The sequence below is a fragment of the Atractosteus spatula genome, chromosome 19 (genome assembly GCF_055471065.1).
Source record: "Atractosteus spatula isolate fAtrSpa1 chromosome 19, fAtrSpa1.hap1, whole genome shotgun sequence".
NCBI classification, from domain to species: Eukaryota; Metazoa; Chordata; class Actinopteri; order Semionotiformes; family Lepisosteidae; genus Atractosteus; species Atractosteus spatula.
In genome coordinates, this window is record NC_142724.1 from 4,665,913 (window position 1) to 4,679,866 (window position 13,954).

At 35.3% G+C, this 13,954-nt stretch overlaps 1 protein-coding gene across 4 annotated transcripts in view; it reads right to left on the reverse strand.

Annotated features, from left to right (window-relative positions):
- Positions 1–13,954, reverse strand: part of rgs19 (regulator of G protein signaling 19) — a 42,195-nt gene that overhangs the window by 11,322 nt on the left and 16,919 nt on the right. For 3 of the 4 annotated variants that reach the window (XM_088937741.1, XM_088937740.1, XM_088937742.1), the window contains exon 2: positions 3,446–3,582. In XM_088937741.1, coding sequence (XP_088793867.1) covers positions 3,446–3,582 — 137 coding nt within the window. Of the gene's footprint in view, positions 1–3,445; positions 3,583–8,297; positions 8,334–13,954 lie in introns of all 4 variants that reach the window. The other variant, XM_088937743.1, reaches the window with a different exon arrangement.

A 13,954-nucleotide genomic window follows, 5' to 3' on the forward strand; every position in this document is an offset into this window, starting at 1 on the left:
ATAAGTAAGGCATTCCAAAGTCTGCAGGAAACACAATTCATAACCACTTGATTTGGAGAATGCTTTTACATGACTGGTAGTGATGTTAATTTCTTAGTAGCATCAATATAAAGCAGTTTTCTCCTATGATAATTTTAATAAAAGTGAATTTGATAAGTTGTAATGCCAACATCTGATTTTAAAGGAAAAAACATCTTCCACTTCATAATTCATACAGTAGATATTCTCATGCAAGATTCATGTCTCATTATGTCTGCAGTCACTTATGTTTTTTTCTTTTGGGAGGGGGTGCCTGTGTGTGTGGGGTTCCCTACAAATACTGTACTTTGTACGTTATCACACTTGCTGCTAGAAACCGGATTCAAGAGTTTAAAAGTGTCCATCCTCCCGCCTGCAATATTTGTTTGTGAAGCCCTTTGTGCTCCCTATTTTTGGACAATAAACATGTGATTCTGCAAAAGAGATGCCTCTTAAAAAGAACCTAAATTTGTCAGGCTCATCATCATGTCCTAGATACTTACTGTACTAACAAAATGACAAGGGACTTGAAGCAAAAGAAACAATAAGGAGAGGATCGCAAATTTGTTTTCAATACACTGTACTTTCTTTGGCCCACTTCCAACATTCCGTTGTGAATGTCAGATTGTGTGAGTTAGGTGTGCAGTCTTGCAGTGCAGTCTATAGCAAGCAACAGCAATAACTTTTTGGCTCTGCTTTGACAGCATGCCCCAACTGCTTCCACATCCCAGCAGTGCTACAGTACAGTACCTGTCTGTCTCCTGTTGGAAACATTCCTGCAGGTAAAGTTTTTTTGGTGGTTTCCTCTTCATGTTTATGACAGGTCCCGTTTGAACTATTTTCAAACAAAACAGATGCCGTGCATTTTGTGCAAAGGAAGGAGACCCACGCAGAATCATGTTAGGGCTTCACAGTGACAAAATGGAATTCTTTCAATGCAACTCTGGTTTCCAGATAAAAGGGATTGGTTTGGGCTCATTTTCAAATTCAAGAACACACAGCAGAGAGCAAGGATTTAATGGAAGAAGGGTACAAACGAGAAGAGGCCATACAGCCCATTTTGTTTGTTTGATTATTTAATATTTAAAATATCTGTCTTATGATGCTTAAAACTGAGTACAAGGACAATATTCTAAGTAAGGTCTTACTAGTGCATTGTAAAGCTTAAGCATAACTTCCCTGGAGTTAAAATTGCTACTGTTACAGTTGTACTGTATATACCCATGGATTTTTTCCTTTTTTATGTCTTTTTTGTGTCTCCACATTGTCTTGATAGGGATTTAGAAAATTCAGCACAATCATCCAGATTCCCTTTCTGCACAGCTTTCCGCAGCTCAGAAGCACTCCTGAGATATGTATAAGGTAAGATCCTAGGACCACAGTGCATCACTTTGCACTCATTGATGTTCAGGTTCACTTATCTTGTGTCTGAAATGACACCATGATTTTGCCAAAGTCTCTTAGTAATTGTCCTGCTGCTGTATTGTTTGCCACCGTTTCTTTTCTTGGATTATTAAAAGTGAATATTCATGACACCAGGTTTTTTTTAATCAACCAGAAAATAATAAACTCTAAATAACTGAATTTTTCTAGTACTGTGAAAAAGTGTGGCATGGATTAAATGAACAAAGGCAAATATACTGCATACTGAACTATATCTGTAGCCAGAATATACAATTATTCAAATTACTAAGGTAGTCAAATTCTGAAATAGGAAAAACATAACTTATAGAAGACTGGTAACATAGTGTTGTATACTGATATTGTATATATAAACAAGATACACCATAGCATCTGTCTGTTCATCTTAATCCAGCCAGGTTTAAAACAACAGTAATGTTGCTGGAAGGTAACACCACACCAATACTGCAATCACTGCATTTCGAATCACGTGACTTAATGCAACAAATACAGTCAGTCAGCTCCTAGTCTTGTAAAGCTAAATCTTTTTGTTGCTTCTTTCTTCTGCGCTGTTGTCAGATTCTGATACCTCCAAGCCATTGTGTACTATAAGTATACTAAAGTTTTAATGAAAGAAAAAAGCTGACAAATGGTTTAAATCATGTGGAGCACACGTTTGATGATTCCTTTTTTTAAACAGGGACAACATTTTCATTCAGAAAAATCCTATAACACATGGATTTCTTTATGAAGGAGTTATCCCATACTGTATTACAGTTAGACTTATTGTGTGCGTTTGAGCATTGACCCCTTTTCACATCAGATCCAAGCGTGTGTAAATTGGAACTATAGCCCAGACCATGAACATGGCCGCCTATACTGGCAAGAAAGCCTATAACCTAAAAGCGAAACAGCAAGCAACGAAATAATACAGTTATTACAGTTGCATTCTTTACATAACAGGCCCTAGGATGAAAATGTACAGTGGCATTATGTCACTTTTTTCTCCTGATAGTTAATATCAGAGTGAAAATCAAATGCAATTGATTTGGCTGAGCTGGCCTGATTCAAGAATGATTTCCAGTGAAAACATATACTGTATACATTTCCCTTTTAACCTTTCACCTTTACCTTGCGATTTCAGCAATAAAGAGGATTCATCACTCAAAAGCACCTTTGATAATGTAAACTCACTCTGAAGGACACAACAAACAGCAGGTTATGAAATGAGGGTTAATAGTTACATAAAAAAATCACAAATCTGTATGAAATGACATGTGACAGTTACAAAAAATATAACAAAATGCATTGGAGTCCCAACCTCTCTACAAAACAACAGTACTGTACTGTATGTTTCTTATAAGCTAGTATTCATCAGCTGTAGGCCTTGAAATTAGAATGCTATATTCTCTGCTGTTTTTGAGCAATTATTTTGCACTCAAGTTCATATATAAATGCAAAACAACAGTGAAAAACACAATAAAATACAGTATCTGTTTTTAATATAAATACAGATGATTTATATCTGAAAATGAACCTTCTTCAGGTATTACTCGTTAGAAATGATACAGATATGTTAAAATCTAGAGGCCCACTGTAAAGTTTTCAGTATTGAATAAAACACTGCTTTACTGATGGAATAAAATAAATAATACAGAGCCTATATATTTAATATTCTGCCTTAAAAATAAAACAAACATTGAAGAATTACATTTTCTTACATAGCTCTCGGTGAACATTTTCAAAGACATTTTGTTTCTTGAGTCATTAATAAGTGATTTTTGCATATTTATTTATTTAAACTGGGCAAAGGCACCAAAAACAAAATCTCCCCAGTCACCACCCTTCCAAAAAATGATTTTGAGAGCATTTCCCCAATGGACAGATGATCCAACAACACCAACAACAGCAAAAATGACAAGATCCAACTTCCAAAGAAACAGAAAGAGAAAACAAGCTGTTTCACAGGTATATTTACCTGCTACACATGCGTCGCATTTCGTAGCAAATAGATTGTATGACGTACCATGAGCAGCTACAACAGCAGCACCAGCAAAAGCAGCAGGTGTTGGGACGCTGGTGGCCAGCCTGTTGTGCCCTGTTTGGGGAGGTCTCATTCCGCGCCATCGGAGGCTCTCTCTCTGCCGGGACAGGGCCTGTATACTGCACCACAAACAGAAAAACACATCACAACAAATCCAACTCCTTTAAAACTTTTAATGTAGCAATACTCACTCCTGATCTAGAAGACCTGTAAGAACCCAGATCCTTCTTAAAACCCTCTTTAGCTAAAGACTAAAAAACAGTTGGACCAATTAAGTACATATAGTAATTACCTCAATTAAGTCAGGAAGAGCTCAGGTGAATTGAACACCATGACCCAAAGGATAATAGGTTTATTTGCTCTCTGAATAGTAAGACTACTTTTTTACAACTCACTGAGTTTTCAATATAAAAGCACACTTTGTAGCAGGTAGCAGAGACATTTGAAGAGTTACAAAAAATCTGGAATGAAAACAAATGCTAATATATTTTCATTTCCCTCATTCCCATCTCAGTAAAATGTCCAAAGTTGTCTAGGTCTGTTTAGCAGCTGAGGGCATCTTACCAAGTAAACTGGGATGCAAAGTCATTACTATGATTTAAAGGAAAAAGACATTTGATTTAAATTACTAGAGACTAATACTTTCCCAAGACCCCAAACCCTACACTTCAGCGCTCATCTCCAGTCTCCCACCACAACTGTCATCAGGTGCTATAAGAAAATATGCAGGAAGAGAAGAGAGAAATAAAGAGAGTTTCAAGTATTTTTAATGAATTGGACGGAATTGGGTGAGATGAGTCGTTAAGTTTTCTCTTTTGCTTCTAAAACTAAATAAACTAAATAAAAGCACTCATGCTGACAGTACAAACACAGCAGAGCAGATGCTAAAACAGCTGTTCAAAGCAAATAATTTGGTTTCTCATTCTTCATTTTTAACTGAAGACTGTCCCAGGTGCAAGGGATTTTCCCTGGTATTGTTCATTGAAAGGCCAGGTCTAGCAGACAGGTATAGGTAGCTGTTTTATCTTTCACAGACTTGGAACACTGTTTCTTAACAAGGCAGGGCTGTGTTGTCCACATATATCACAATGCGAGCATATGGATGCATGTCTGCTTGTGTACTGTATATCACACAGTACCATAGTACTAAGAAAAAAAGCCTTCCCAATAAATAGCGCATACAGTGGAGGAACAAAATAATGTGATATATCATGTGATTCTGCCGTGAGCAGTTTGCTGGATCTATTTCATCACACACAACACAATCCTGTTGTGTTTTTCTATACCACCTCTCTGGACTTCACACTTGATGGAACATGCCAAAATCCACAAAAGCTATTATAATTGAGCACATCAGAATAAAGAATGGATGGCCCCAGCAATCACATCATTTGCATCTGATATACTGTAGTGAGAGCAGCTAAACCAGCACCCACTGGATCACAAGTGATCAGTGAAATCTGATGTGGGATGTTAGCTCAGAAAGGATTCTTTCCAAAAGGACTGAGGGGTCTTATTGACTCCCTCAGTGCAGATATAAACAAGACTGTTTCACACATCTTTCAAACAGCAGCAACCACAGCAGTCTGCATTGCCTTACTCTTTCCCTATCAGGGCTAATACAAAGGGGTCGCACCCTCAACCCACAAGATCATATCATCGTTTTAAAGGATCTGGTTAACACATGTAGGTGAAAGAAAGTACTGACGCTTATTCCGTTAAAGGACTGTCACCTTCTTAAATCTTTTTTTTTTTCATGCATGTAAAAAAATACTTACAATTTTGACTTTGACTTTTGAGACGCCGTGCAAACCTAATCTGAAATACTCATAATTTAAGTGGATGCAAAGCACTTTCACAAAATGAATAACCTGTACATCTTTTGATCACATATTCCTCATTAATTGGTCTTTGGATGAATGCAGTAATAACAAATTTGAAGTATCTGCTTGAAGTAAGGCATTGGAAAGAATTTATTTCATGCAATACAAAGCTCTCCTGTACTGTACCAGTCTGTTTCACTGTTCCACAGGGGTTATTTTTAATTTGCTGAAAAGCTGTAGCCATCCTAGTTTCCAATTACACTTGGACCAGCTGTCGTGAATAGAAGGGCACTATGTTAATACGCTGCAATATGAATTACAATAGGAGAACTATGCCACAAATTAAAACAAAAGCATTTGTTGGCTGATATCATGTTTTGCTTATTTAAATGGTATTACAAGACAGACAATGTAATACAAGAATGAGAGAATCAGTCATGCGCAGGCATACATAATGTCGTGTCAGCAATAAGCACCAACAACGATGAACAACAAGCTCTTTCTGACAATTTCAGATTCAGAACCGCTACTGGATCAACTGTCCACAAGCTAATGGAAATCAGGACCTTCTTGAAGGGATTTTGCTTGTTTGAGAAAACAACATAAAATCATTCACCATCTCCCCCAGAGCAGTGCAAATGGGAACTTTCTGAAACAAATTCAGAAACAAAAGCTGTATAAAGAATACCCTATAGAAAATAATCAAGAGTCTGCCATATTATAACAATGTTCCATTATTTACGCTATTGTAAAATAAAAAAATCCCTTCTTTACATTTAATGCTGAAATAAAACATATAAAGCGTAGCTGCATACCACAGACCTCAATAATATCTGTAACTGAACTTCGTGAATTTTTCAAATCTATAACCACCATGGAAAACTTCCACGAATGGGCGGTTCAACACTATCAATGCTCTCAAACTCTCTATAAAAATAGCATTGACTTGATTATGAAACACTTTCATGTTTTCACCATGAAGAATTATATGCTGCCACTTCCCAGAAAATGATAATAAGAGCCTTCTCTTTATTCTTAGCAATGACTCGGGCCTCAGTGCAAGAAAACAGCAGGTATTTCAGAACTGCAGAGAAGCCGCTCACAAGCACAGAGAACAATACCTTGCACAAGTACTGTGGGATCAACACCTTAGTATGGTTTTAATGAAGTGATTTATAAGGTTAGAGGAGCTGTTTTTTAATGTATAATGTACATATATTCTACACATAATTCATCATGCTGACAATGATGATGGTTTCCTACAAACCATTTTCTTAAGGGTAGTTTGTACCACGTACAGCTTCCTGTTATTTTTTATTTTTTATATCCTGAATATTGTCTTGTTAATTTTTTGCTTTTGACTCTTAGAGGAGAAAGAAAGATAGCCCAAAAAATATCTCAAGGTTTTATCAAAGCTCACTTAAGGAAGTATACAGGGGAAGTCAAATGCCATCGCAGAAAGATCTGAATCCCATTGGTGTAGCACTGCCACACTTCCTCCTGCCACTTCCTCTCAATGGGCTTTAAGGAGTGGCTTCATCGTTCCAAAAGCTCTTATTGTTTTCCCTCTTACAGCGCCTTCTAGTTATAAATAATCTAAAAAATAACAGAAGAACATCAGGAGGGATGTACATTAAAAGTTGCTGAAAAGCTGTATCTAAAAACACTGAAGGTTTTTGGTGACACATACTGTATTTTTTTACAGTGTAGGGCTGTAGTGAGCTTGATCTTGTGCATTAAGAGCTTCAGGGGACTATCAGTAAATCTAATATCCATAGCAACCAGCAAAAAAAAAAAATCCTTATCTACAGTATATAAATATCAAAATGAAGGCTGTATTATTGAATTTACAGGCAATACACAACAGATTTTTTTGTCAACAGTAGTGATTGTTCTTTTTTCTGGTACCTTTGCAGTTTAAAAAAAAAGGTTTTGTGATGTGTGACAAAATTAATAATGCTGCAAAAGCATTGATCAAGTACTTCTTTTTCTCAAGGTAGAATGAGAATGAAAGGTCAACACATCAAGACAAAATTCTAAGTGTGCTGAGGATGTGAAGAAATGCTCAGATATGAAACATTATTAATTATATACTGTATACTGTATTATACTGTATAGTACATTTAATTTAAAGACTTAGCATCACATATACATTTGCATACATTTATGCAGATACAGAAAGAGATGAGATAACCCTGAGGTGCAGCGTTATAATTTCCTGTCAGATAAAGTTTTTCAACTGCTTTGTTGTTCACTGCGTTTTTTTTCCAGCTGTTTTCTTTTTGGATTTTTAAAACTTAAGATTTTTAAGGTTATTCATAAAACTCTACAGTACATACTGTACACCTCTTTTGGATTTTGGTTTAACTACTAGCTGTCCAAGCATTGTCTAGATTGCCGAGCACTGTACTGTATACGAAGAGCAAGATCTGCCATGTTCAGTTCACAAGAATTTGAGGTCAAAGGGTAAGTGAGGGAGGGAGTGTGGTTACCCTGTTTGGCTGCAAAGCACTTACTGAGAAGGTTTTAGAATTTGAAGAACACCAAATAAACTTCACAAACAAAAACTGCACGGACATTCATTACATAGAATGCATCACTGGTGACATTCTAATGGTTAAAGCATCCTAAAAACAATGTACCACTGTTTTCTGAGGGTATGAAATCCAAGAGTGTACTACAGTAGAATGAAATTCAATCAAATCCTTGCTTGTGTATTTTTAAAATTATTAATATACATCTTTGTGTTGAAGAGCAGAGTAAATGCAAACTTTAAGATGATCATTTTTGCCATCTTGGTGCTGTAACTACTTATGGGCCTGGTCCGGTTCTTCTAATACCTAATGGTTTTCCTCCCAGTCAGGGGCTGTACAGTATGGCACCGCTTACTCTCAGACCCAGCAGAACTGAAAAGGGGGCTTCCGAGAGAAGCACAGTAATTCTAAATTGCCGCTTTAATTGTCTTTTTTACTATTATTATACAATGTATAATAAAATAATATCAGTATCACCTTTTTTCCAAACCGCTCCGTTTTCTCTGGGATTCTCTGTGAATAAAATTAACAGATATTATGTCCCCCAAAATACCACTCACCAATTTTATTTCAAGTACCATAGTATAAACGAGGGTTTTTAATCAGATCATGGGCTTTACTTAAAGGCCAAATGTCCTGTCATCTTTCACTAAATCAATATCACAGTGTTCTGGGGAACTGCACTAACCCATCTGTTACTTTTTTGTGAAAGAACATTTACATAAAAGGGATCACTTGAAGATAACATGTTCAATTAACACATCCTTTTTAATACACTAAACCAGGCTTTAGAATGAATCACAGACTACACGCTATAATCATAATGTATTACTAATATTCAGAGAAAAGCATTTATAATTGTTTATAAATCTTGTTACAAATACATTAATGCATTTACACATAAGGATAAAGCTAATGATCATACAAATGATAAAACAGCTCACACACATCCTGGGCAAGACACAAGCTACTGTATATAAAAAAAGTTCATGTCTGTGCTGTGTGTGTTCATTTAAAAGCTAGACTACTCAGCGTTTCATTAAATACCCTTCACAAGACATGAAAAATAATGATTATGTCTTTTATGGCTTGCTGTTTAAAGACAACAGACTTTACGTTGTCAAAGAAGAGTTATTAGAAAGTCATGAGCTCTAAATCTTATTATTTAAAAAAATAATTTTGGGACAGTAGCTAATGTTTTTATTAATACAAAAATCCAGTGGTCCAAGAATAATTCATATACTGTATATAGAATTATATTATGTCCAGATAAATCACTTTTGATTTTTACAAATAACTCTCAGGAAATATTGTTTAGCAAAACAGGTTTCCAAAGTACTTAGTGAGCCCCTAAGGAAGTCAGTATACTGTAGTATTATATACATTATAGCTCACAGTAAAGCAATACTTGTCAAAGAAAATACAACTATGTATAAGGGTAACTGTACAATGATCTGTATTATCTGTCCCACAGTGAATATTCTGCATCTTCAAAATATCTTCTGTAAATCTATGGTGTTACTTTTTGATCCTTCATAAAACAGATTTGTACTTTCACTCAAGCCGAACAGATGCAGTGACCCTTCGGCTTTGTAGTGTAAGGCTGCTGGGGTAAGGGATAGCTTTTAATCGTACAATTTTCAAATCCTGTTTTCAGGCTTTAAACAGCCTGACCTTTCCAAGTTAAATAACATTTCTGTGAGTGTTATTTTTAGGCATCTGCAAATTGGCAGACTTTAAAGTGTCTATTTTTTTACATGGGGTCATTTAAAATATGAGTAGGCAGAATGCAATTATATCAAAGCAATTGGTGTTAATCACACTTACACAGTAACTGTAGAATTTCTAGGCCACTGGAATGAGGAGCAATTTACCAAGATCCATCTTAGGGGTTCACTTTAAAGAAAGCATTCCTTAAGGAGATACTACAAATCAGAAAATCTAATTCAATTTTAAGATCGGAAAATAAGGGTTAACTCCTAGCTTGCCAAGCAAGCAGACAGCCTCATTTGCCTTCTTTAGAGCTCTGTACCACACACTGCTTTGAGATTCACTAAGCAGATTTGCCCGAGATAGGGAGCACAGTCATTCATTCTGTCACTTTATTAACTAATGAAATTGACCTATACAGACACTATTAATACTAAGAGACATGTCCCAAAGTATTGATTGATGACCACCATCACTTGTTCTCTTGAGAAGATCGCCAGGAAAAATGAATCGCTACTGATCAAAACAAGCCATCACAGTAACAAATGATACATTAATACAATCTCTCCACCTCAAACGAAGGTGTTACTATTTGAAGCTGGTGTTTAAAAAACGAATCAAGGCACTGTTTTTTTTTTCGTTGAGTTTAAAAGTACTGTATGAATTGCATCCTTTTATTTGTTAGTTATTCATAAATGTTAATTCGTTAAAGGCCCAGCAGAACTGTACAAACCCCAAATTGCAAATCTTGATAAAATGTTGCAACAGAAAAGTATGGCAAAGAAAGGGAAGTGTGATTAAATGTGAAAAGTCAGCTTTCTTTCAGATGTCTCCACCCTAATGCATCACAGGAACTCCCCAATTCCTAAAGATTTCAAAGCTCTTTTTAGCCACTTCAGAAATAACACGATTACATCTTCGAATTCAGCTTATTCACTATTTTAACATATTTGCAGAGTGTTTTTTTACAAAAACAAACTAATCATTTAAGAAATCAATTAGGACATAGTGGAACTCTCTCAAACATGAAAGCAAGATTTTCATTCTTACATTTTTTTTTTGCACACTCATTTACCAGAAGTAGAAAACCACTTCTTGCAGCTACAGTTCCGCTTTCACGTCTCAGTTTCTGCCAGTTTGGAGAATAAAAATCCGGTTTTTATTCAAACACTGATAACTTCATTATTAGTTCTTGCTGAATAAAAAAAGTCATGGTCTTTTGAAAAAGCTGTAGTATTGTGTGAGATATACTACAATACCCAAAAAACAAATAAATCAGCAATACATACTTGATATAATATTTCACCGCTGTACAGGTAATAACACACAGGTTCTATCAAGCAACAGGTTCAGTTATCAGAAGTAAATTCTTAGCTTTATCCACTTGTGGTTCATGAGAGGAAGGGATTCTTCTAGGTCTCTTTAAAGCAGCATCACACGAAAAGCCATGAAATTTGTCCTACTAACACAATAGTGAACTGATATGTGTTGTTATGAGAGAATTCGGGAGCTACTACGTGTGTACAAAGGTCTCTAACATGGGCTAATATTTGTCAACATCACTGCATCAAAAAAAGTCATTACCAGATTTATAGTATAAATAATTATGAATATATCAAGGCAATTACAGTTGACTTAATATAATTTTTATGGCTAACTCATTCTATCCCCAAAACATAATTTAAATATCATGGTTTACTGTACATTTCGGTTTCCTCATTTGTTTTCATGCCCCATTTTTTATTTTTGCACTGACTGCAGTTTAAAACCAATTTATTTTTAAAAATACGCAAACAAATCACTCCACAGATGTCTGTCAGTGGCCATCTGAAAAGGGAATCTGAAAGCATGTGTTAATCAGACACTGCAATCTGCTGTCAAGAGAGTGGACAGGGCATGTATACAGTATACTATTAACAAATGGATGACTAACCCACACTTAGTTTGTGTATCTTAATATTCTTCTCTTCATACAAGCAGATAGCATGACCTTCATCTTATGTTTCAGCTGCATGTTGATAAAATGAATACATTTGGTTATTCTGTTAAACAGATTTCACAGCAACTACATAAAATATAAGCACATCCTCTTATTTAAAGGTTGCACCTTTGATTGAAAAGTCTGCATGTCGTGTAAAGGTTACACAATAATAAAACTGAAATAAATTATGGCATTTTACTTTGACAGTGATCAGATTGAGCAAAAAATAAATCACCAATAAATCAATAAACAGCTGAGCCAAGAATCAGGAAAGTAACACCATTACAGGAGTTAGCAAGGAATTCTGTAGCCCTTCTGAAAAAAAAACGTGCACAGTAGAACAGAAGTCTGGAAGCAGCATATAAATACCGGATAGAAGAAACTGGGGTGAATGAGATGCTGCTTGTTCCTCTTCAATCTTAAACCTGTTTTATCAATTTATTGGCATTCCTTAACTGACACCCATCTATTAAAAAATCATTTGAGAATATTGCTGATCACAGGATTTCCTTAGGACTTTTCTTGAAGGATCCCAGGAAACTGACTTCTACAATGTGGCTGGGCAGCTTATTCTACACATCCACAACCCTCAGCATCAGGTATTTGCAAGATAAGTACTGTATGCTAGAATATTTCCTCTTTCACCCTGCAATATATGCAAGACTTTGAGAAATCAAACAAAACTGTACTGTAGTAAAGCCACAAATATGATCACTTTGGCCTTGATTTTAAATTTGCTGTTGGAATGATGCAAATATTTACTGCATTTAGAAAATGCACATCTTTTTAACCATTTGTAGCCTTTTCATTTATTGAACATTATTTCACTTAAGTCAGGCTCCTACACATAATTTACACACTGTTGCACAAGGCACAGGAAGTACTAGAATTCTAGTAGTACAATGTCCCTTCCAGGCTCTGATGGCTTCAGATGAAGGTATCTGGAACAGTTTAAAAGCAAGCACCATCCTCTATAGAAATGTGTGAAAATTAAGAAGTCGAAACATTGTATTCAAGGATTGCCTTCACTCCAGAGAAATCTCAAAACTTGATATCCAGTTTACACGTAAGTATAGGGCAAAATATACTATTTCTTAATATCTCAAATACTTTAAAGAAAACACACCCAACTGTTAATCAATACTAAATATCTTGAGTTTATTGAAATTGTAGTTACCTCAAGATTGTTGTTTTACTTAAAACCAAACACCAAAGGACAATTTGCACTCTTCTTAAAACTTATGACCATTTAAAAAAAATAAAAATTTGGACAATTCATGGAATGTTAATCAGACCAAAGGTACTGTACAGTATATCCAGAAGTTACCATGTTTCATCCTGAAATGATAATGAAAATATAAATCAAAGAATCTTGACTAGAACCTTTGATTTTCTATGTATTTTATTAATAGGATCATTTTTTAGCCAGTGACATTTATCGCCTACTAACTGTAATATACAAAATCTTCATTATTGTGCTGCTCTATTCTCCACATCTTTACAATCTATACAGGTGTGAACCATAAGCCGTTTTTCAGTGCTAATGAAGATCCAGTTTATCTGGCATAATCTCATGATTGTCATTTAAATCCTGTATGAGGGATTCCTTCTAAGATAAACATACACACAGAATATCAGACAAGTACATTTTACAGAACTTTTCAGTTAAAACTTGCTAAGATAAAGTGAAAGGTGTCACTGATTTTCAGAACACACAAATTACAAGCTGTAATGAGCCTAATGTGTCAAAAACCCTTTTAACGGATAAAACAGGCTTTAATACAAATATCTGGCAGAGAATTTTCACACCTCAAATACGTACAGTTTATATCTCACACAGAAAAAGTGATCATTTGATTGAATACTCAGGCACATTAAAAATACATGCTGTTTAGAAATATCTTTACAAAATAAATGTATGTTTTTAAGTATTGTGTGTGTGGAAAAAATACACATTTTTCACTGGCAATGTAATATTTAAGGCTTTCTTTAATTAAGAACAACAGATAACTTGCACTGTTTTACTGTATTAAGACAGACTAGAGCACATGACTTAAAGCAGATACAACAATTGCATATGCATGAGCCTGCAGATTTCTAAGTAAAATATACAAAACTGCTCTCTCCATATACGGTAGATTGAACTTGCTGTTTTAAAAGGCTGGGTCCCATTTACTCTACATGAGAGCCTTCTAAAAGCAAAGTGACCAAGTTTCTTGCACTTGTGGAATTTTAAGTACAAATATTCACCAAACATGGTCGTTTGGTGGCCTAGAATTAGTCATGCATTTTTAAAAAGTGAAGGTTGAGCTATAACCAGGCTTACAGGCACAGAGAAGACAAAAACTATCCCTTCAACAAAAGAAAATGGAAAAGACAAACTGAAGGACTCATGTGACACACAGAATAACGCACATGCACAAACACACTAAGAAAGAAGACT